General features: G+C 60.9%; 1 protein-coding gene across 4 annotated transcripts in view; it reads left to right on the forward strand.

Moving 5' to 3' along the window:
- Positions 1 to 7436, forward strand: part of SERBP1 (SERPINE1 mRNA binding protein 1) — a 42864-nt gene that overhangs the window by 6925 nt on the left and 28503 nt on the right. For all 4 annotated transcript variants that reach the window (XM_026853331.1, XM_026853332.1, XM_026853333.1 and 1 more), the window contains exons 2-4: positions 2222 to 2225; positions 3748 to 3763; positions 6103 to 6109. In XM_026853331.1, coding sequence (XP_026709132.1) covers positions 2222 to 2225; positions 3748 to 3763; positions 6103 to 6109 — 27 coding nt within the window. The remainder of the gene's footprint in view (positions 1 to 2221; positions 2226 to 3747; positions 3764 to 6102; positions 6110 to 7436) is intronic.

Consider the following 7436-nt stretch of genomic DNA (forward strand, 5'->3'; position numbering starts at 1 on the left):
ACCGGCGGGGCGGAGGGTGCTGATTGGTGGAGGGAGGGGAGGGGCGTGGCCTGTGGAGGGAAGGGGCGGCGCATGCGCGGAGCGAACGCATCGGTTTAAACCCTCGCTAGACCCGCAGAGTGGTTCGGGAGGGAAGGAATTTAAAAATGACCCAGCGTCACCCCCCGCCCCGGGCAGGGCCACCTTCCCCCAGCCCAGGGTGCCCAAAGCCCCGTCCAACCTGGCCTTGAGCCCTGCCAGGGAGGGGGCAGCCACAGCTGCTCTGGGCAGCCTGGGCCAGGGCCTCACCCCCCTCACAGGGGAGAATTTCTGCCCTAGATCTGGTCTAAACCTCCCCTCTCTCAGTTTAAACGCCTGCCTTAGTTCCTTTCCCTAGGTCAGGCCCACCCCGCCATGGCGTTTGCCCGCTCGCACACGGGCGCTGCTCTGCCCGCCCTGGCTGGTGCCCGCATCCCCGATCTATGGCCGCAGCCGGAGGGAACAGCCGGGGCTCCCCGCACCCCCAGAGAGCAGCCGTGGGGTACAGGAGTTACAGTCAGGCCTGGCGGAGCTGAACTGTGTCGTGGCGTTGGCACGACAGCCTGGCCTCTAAATTCCACAAGTTTCCCTTGAAGTTCACAATTAGGATGAAGTTGTGTCTTCCCTGCGCCTGCGAGGACTTGACCCGCAGCCCCGGAGAGCATCTGCAGCGCTAGGGACACGAGCACAGGGACGGCCGCCCTCAGCGTGCCGCTGTCCTTCGTGCAGGCGCCAGTTTTCACATCCACGGCGTCTCCTGGGACGTGCTTTCTCATCCGTGTGCATCTTTTTTTGGGTTTGAGTTGGCTCCGTGTCCTGCGTGGGGGAGCTCAGAAGCAGGGTGAGACCTTCCCTCCAGGTCCCTGCCTGGGGTGGGGGTTACACCCCAACACCTCTTGTACTATTCTGGGTGTTAGGCCCAGAGGAGGCAAATAAGGCAGCAGAGTCTTAAAACACATTCTCTGTGTGTAGTAAACTGCGAGTTTCTCTTCCAGCCTTGCTGTGCCGGAAAGGTAAGGCGGCCTGTGGAGAAACTCCAAATTCTGGAGGCAGCTTCAGCAGCTCTGGCCTCTGTCTCAGAGGTTATTGGGGTGCAGGCAACGTTGGTGCCCGGCTGCAGGGCTCCCACATCACCCCCCTACAGTGTTTCAGGGCGCGTGGGGCGGCCCCAGCACCGCGCAGCAGCGCAGTCCCCGTCCCCGCTCCCGACGTCCGCTGCAAGGAGAGGAGAGCAGCAGCTCCGGAGTTTCTGACAGCTGCAAGGAGCGACCTGCTCCCTCTCTCCACTTTGTCTTCTGCTAGGCCGCGCTGTAATTTCCCGGTGAGTCACAGGCGTTGCAGCCTGTTCTAACACTTGTAAGAAATCCCTTTCCTGAGCGCAGACTGGAGCCCGTAACAGCCCGACGTTGAGCTCTCCTGACTTTCTGCACCGGCGGCGGGGACGGTGACATTTCAGGGGAGGTGGCTGGCCAGCTCTTGCCCCACAGCCTGGGCACGCTGGCCTCAGGCACCTTTGTCGGTGGAGTTGTGGTGCAAACGCCTCCCAGTGCCCCCCCCTTAACTATCCCTGGTGGGGGGAGCGGCTGGGCTCTTCCCCACGGCCGCTATGGTGAAGCAACGCTTCACGTCGGCCAGAGCCGTAAGACCGCTCTGCAGCTGGGCCCTCAAGCTTGATTTTCTGATGCTGGCTTAGCTGATCCGTGGTTGTGTGAGCCCAGCGGAGGAGCCCTGCACCCCCAGCACCCCCCCTCCCCGGGCCAGCTGGCTGCCAGGGAGCGGGCAGCCCCTCGCCAGCCCCTCCACAGGGCTTCCTAGTGCAGGGTTGAACTTGGGGTTTTCTCCGGGAACTTACTTCTGCTGCCATATGGCCTGTCTCAGCCTGGGAGACCTCCGGGGAGGATTTCTTCTAATGGGAGCTGTGTCAAAGATCACGCTTTCTCAGCTGTCACACCTAAAAGCCTCCATCCTCCCGTGGCGAGTGCCAAAACACTTGCCCAACCCGGGCTGTGAGCTGGCAGGGCCCCACTGGTTCCAGCAGACCGAGGTTGCAGACGGGACCCTTGGTGGTCCCTGGCGGAGGTTTTGGCAGCCTGTGATTTAGAGGTTTGCTTGTGTTGGCGTTTTCCTTCGGCTCGCAAAGAGCAGGCGCCGTTTCCCAAGGCGGCGTTTGCTGGAGCGTGGCACGGCAGCGAGCGAGGCAGAGCGGCGTTCGGTAGGCTGCTCGCAGAATCACTCGAATTAGCCACTTCGAAAACAAAACCGGGATACGAAACTGGTTTGCATGGCAGAATATAGAGCATGATTTAAGTAGCCCCTCGGTTGTGTTGACTACAGCAAGGAAAGCTTCCAAAAGTTTGCATCTGTTCCCTCGGCTCAGCTCTCACTGCCCATTGTCCTGCCACCGCAGCCCTGATGAGATACGACACGACTTAACGAAGCCCACGGCAGTGGGGGAAAGGGAAAAAAAGGCCTCTTTTGCATCAGGTAGAGGGGTGGCAGATGGCAGGACCACAGCAAAACAGGTGGAAGCATTGTGTGGCGACCCTCCGAATTAAGTGCGGTTAATTTGCTGTATCTCTATTAGCAACTAAAATCTCCGGCTTGACTGTGAGATCTCTGATTGTATCTCGCAGGCGGTCTGGCCGCGCAGCCCCATCTGTGGCCGGCCACAGAGCTAAATCTGTCTTGAAGGCAACTGAAAAGCAGCTGAAGCCTCTTTTCTCTCTCCTCAATAGCAGCAGCTCCCTGACCCGTGCTGGTCGCGATGGCAGGCGATGCCCTAAAACTGCATTTTCCCTGCAGGTTTCCTGGCTGGGGGCAGTTTTCCTTCCCTCCCTTTGCCCAGAGAAGCAGTGAGGATGCCCGGGAGGCACACAGGTCCCTCCTGCTTTGCAGCGAGAGGAGAGAAAGTGGCTGTGCTGGGGGTGCACTGTGGCTGCCGTGCTGGGGGTGCACTGTGGCTGCCATCCTGGGGAGCCGGGATGGAGCTGGACCTGCAGTTGTCCCTCCGCCGGCTCCCGGCTAGCAGCTGCCGCTGAACCTTCCTTTCATCGCCTGCCAAAAAGCATCCGGGGTGGTTTGCTCCCCTCCCTCCCCTTTAATCCTGACTTTCATAATTCTCCACGTTCAGCATCACAGAGACAGGGGGCCCAGGAGCTGTGTCAGGCTTGGCTGGGGGGGCTCGGCTCTTTGCCCCACGCTGGCAGGCTCTCGGCTCCAGATGTTCTCCGGCGCCATGGGTTTTAGCTGTTTGGATTAAATCCCTGGGTTAACACGCAGGGATTTAGGAGATGCCCACTCGAGTCCTGCCTGCGCCTGGGTGGGAGCTGCTGCCACGGGAAGAGGTTCTGGGCCAGCCAGAGACGTGTTTCCTGCACATAACAGCACCGAGTTGTTTAAGTTTTTAGGAGTGAGACAAAACATCAAACAGTGCCGAAGGGGCCAGCCAAGCGCCTTCCTGGGGGGCTACCCACTGGGTGGTCCTGGCTGCTCCTGCCCTGGGAGCCCACAGCGCAGCGCCAGGGGCCGTTCAGCTCCCGTCCCGCTCAGCCCCGTGCCGCCCCCGTGCTGGTGTGGCCCCATTCCCATTTCCAGCCACGTCCCCATCCTCTCCTTCTGCCTTGCTGCTCTCCCACGTGGGACCTTGCGCCAGCTCCGCTGACCCCCTCCATCCCGTTGCTACGTGCAGGTTGCTCAGTGTTGCAGAAACACCCTGCCTGCACGGCCGAGCAGCCCGGCACCCGGCGTTTGCACTCCCCGTTAAATCCGCTGGATAACGAGGGCAGCGATCGCCTTTGCAAAGCAAATGCCAGCTTGCACATTCCCCAGGGCGGCCTCTGGTCCAACAGCCACTTCATTTTCCCAGCGGCGCCCAGCGTTGCTGAGCTGAGCCCAGTGCCCCGGCCGGTCCCACTGTTTGCAGCGGGTGCAGGCACCAGCACCCACGTTCACCTTCCCAGGCCGGGAAATTTCACATCTTTGCTGGGGACATGGCAGTGGGATTGAGGCACCCTCAGCAAGTTCCCCACCGACACCGACCTGTGTGGTGTGAGGGAGGGGAGGGAGGGAGGGAAGGATCCATCCAGAGGGGCCTGGGCAGGCTGGAGAGGGGGGACGGGCAAACCCCATGGAGTTCAACAGGGCCAAGGGCAAGGTCCTGCCCATGGGTCGGGGCAAGCCCAGGCACAAACCCAGGCTGGGCGAGGAGGGGATGGAGAGCAGCCCCCAGGAGAGGGACTTGGGGGGGCTGGGGGCAGAAAACTGACCGTGAGCCACCAACGTGCGCTGGCAGCCCAGAAAGGCAACGGTGTGCTGGGCTGCACCCAGAGCAGGGTGGGCACAGGGCCAGGGGGGGATTCTCCCCCTCTGCTCCGCTCTGGGAGACCCCCCTGCAGGGCTGGGTCCAGCTCTGGGGCACCAACAGCAGAAGGACACGGACCTGCTCCAGCGGGGCCAGAGGAGGCCACGGAGATGCTGGGGGGCTGGAGCACCCCTGTGAGGACAGGCTGAGAGTTGGGGGGTTCAGCTGGAGGAGAGAAGGCTCCGGGGAGACCTTAGAGCGGCCCCCCAGGGCTGAAAGGGGCTGTGGGAAAGGGAGGGGACGACACACTCTGGATCAGGGGCAGAGGGACAGGACGAGGGGTCACAGCTTTAAACTGACAGAGGGGAGATTTAGATGAATCTAAGGCAGAAATTCTCCCCTGTGAGGGGGGTGAGGCCCTGGCCCAGGCTGCCCAGAGAAGCTGTGGCTGCCCCCTCCCTGGCAGGGCTCAAGGCCAGGCTGGACGGGGCTTTGGGCAACCTGGGCTGGGGGAAGGTGGCCCTGCCCGGGGCAGGGGGTGGGACTAGGTGATCTTTAGGACAAGGCCTGCACCCCACGCAGGGCTGAGCCTGGCTGTGGCAGGGTTAGAGTCTCTAAAGGCACTAAAATCACTAAAAAAAGGAAACTCAGCAATCAGAGTTTGGGGAAGGGCAGGCAGGCACACCTCCCGATGTGGGCACAGGGGCTGCCCTGAGGGGGGTGAGAGCCCTGTGTATATGAGACAAGAAAATCTTTTTTTCCCCCTGTTTTCTTTGACGGAATTTCTCCATCCACGATGGAAATAAAAGCGGGGTTCAGCTGAAGCAATCCCTGCTGCCATTCAGGGTTTGACTCTGGCCGGCGCCGAGCAGCCGGGAAACGTGGCCCCGTCTGGGCTTGGCTCCGGCGCCGGGCGCCGTGCCAGCGGCTTTCCTAACCAACCCCCGGCTTGGTGGCACTTTGCCGGTGGCACGGAGAGGGAACGGGACATTCTGGGCAGAGGCCTTTGCCTTTCCCAGCAGATGTGAAGAGCAGCCTGGCCCAAACAAGAGCCGTGCCCCCTCCCCGTGGCTGTGCAGGAGGGTTGTGTAGATGTAGGGGATGAGGGCCAACTGGCCCAAAATCCCAAGTCCTGGAGGAAAAGGGGTGTTGGGGATTTGATATTACGGCAGCTGGTCTGGTACGGGGTGTTTCATGCAGCGCCACGGGGAGCAGATGATCGCACCCCCGGCTTTCATCGGTGGAGGTGGAAACCACGAGTGAGGGGAGAGAGAGAGGACAGCAGGGGAGGGGCTGGGGGCAAACACTGGCTGTCCCCCTGCCACCCCATCGCACGCATGACAGGAGAAAACTTGGGGCACAAGACCCCACGTTCAGGATAATGCCTGTCAGCTGCTCTTTGCACAGCAGGACTCCTGAGCTGGGGGTTCCCTCTGCCAAAGGTGGGGTGCAGGGCGCTGGGGGCACAGGGGAGTCCAGGGGATCTGGGCTGTGTTTATCCCGCCCCATTTTGCCAGCACTCAGCACATTCCTGCTGCGCTCTGTGGTGCCGAAGCATCGCTGAAAGGGATTTGGGTCTCCCGGGCCGCGGCACGCTGGGGTTTGGCAGCAGGCCGCCGTGCTGCGGGTGTGCGCAAAATAAGGGACCCGCTTCCCATCAGCAGATGGGGGCAAAAGCCCCTGCAGCCACCGGCTCTTGCTGTGCCCCTTGCTGAGAAAATGAGTTTTGGGGCTGCACAGGGAACGGCGAGTGGGCCAGGGGCTGTGTTTGGTTTTGCTTGGAGTGCTGCAGTAAAATAAAGAAGCCCCTTTGGCTGGAGCTGCAGGAAAGGCTGCACGGGGCTGGGAGAGGCGTGCAGGCAGCCGGCGACCCCAAAACCCAGGGTGGTGCTGCCGGCCGTGCCCTGCGAGCTGGGGGGGGGGATTTTACTCATCTGGGCCTAAATTTTCATGGCAGGGGCCCAGGGATTTTGGGAGAGCAGGAAACCTGCAAACGGGGAACACGAGTGGGAGCCCTGGGAGTGCTTCACCCTTGTTCCACCACCCCAGGTAGCTGCTTGAAAATCTGTTCCTTCCTCAGCAGAAGTCCAGCAGAACTACTGGCTGCAGGCAGTCGAGGCTGGACTATGGTTGGACTAGATGATCTTCAAGGTTTTTTCCAACCAAGATGATTCTGTGTGATTCTGTCAGGCTCAAGCAGCTCCTGGTACCTGTTGATGGAGCAGAAACTGGCGCTGCTCCCTGAACCGTACCAGGGCGGGCGGCTGCTGCTCCCAGCAGCGATGTTCCCTCTGCCCACGCCTGCCCCGGCCATCCCTGGCCCTGGATGCCTCCCTACATCCCTTCTCTTCGGATGAGGAAAGCGTTTTTCCCACCCTGTGCTCGTCCACCTTCACGGATGCCCCCATGACCCACGTCTGTGCCGGCACCTCGGGCGCTTGCGTGCGCCCTCCCGCCTCGCCCCGAGCCGAAGCCGGGGCAAAGTCCAGGAGCCCAGACACCCCCTCGCCGCCCACAGCGCCGCTCCCCAGATAAACCTGCAGTAAAAGGCAAAACCAAACTTTATCCCACTTAATAGCTGCCAAGAATCCTAAAATAGCACAGGAGTGGCGTTTGCATGAGTCAACGCTCCCCTGCCCCGCGCGTTTTTTCCGCGGGGGAATCGGCTCCGTGTTAAATCGCTGCCACCGGCACCCCCCGGTCCCCGCGGGGACGTTTCCCACTTGCCAAGGGCTTTGCTTGCCCCCCGCGCCCGCAGGAAAGCCCCGGCGGGAGCTCCTCACCCCCTGCAAACCCAACCCCTGCTGCTGAGCGCGGTTACGCGAAGGCAGGGAACTGGTTTTGTTCACCTTGGGAGTTCCAGTCATCGTTCCTACAGGTAGGTCATTCGGGGACAGGATGTGAGTTTACATTAATTTCCTTTAATTTTGTCTCCTACAAAGCACCGAGCGGGGAGAGCGCTTAGAAATAAAAGGGGAAGGGGCCTTGAAGTGGGGCCCTGAGTCTGACAGTCATTGCAGCATAGATAAATGAAACCATGACATTTATTTGAAAGCAAATTTTAAAATATATATAATGGTCAGGAACACAGGAATCTCGTCTTCAAGGACTCTGGCAA

Source organism: Athene cunicularia (assembly GCF_003259725.1).
Source record: "Athene cunicularia isolate RWA chromosome 8 unlocalized genomic scaffold, athCun1 chr8_part1, whole genome shotgun sequence".
In the NCBI taxonomy this organism is placed as follows: domain Eukaryota; kingdom Metazoa; phylum Chordata; class Aves; order Strigiformes; family Strigidae; genus Athene; species Athene cunicularia.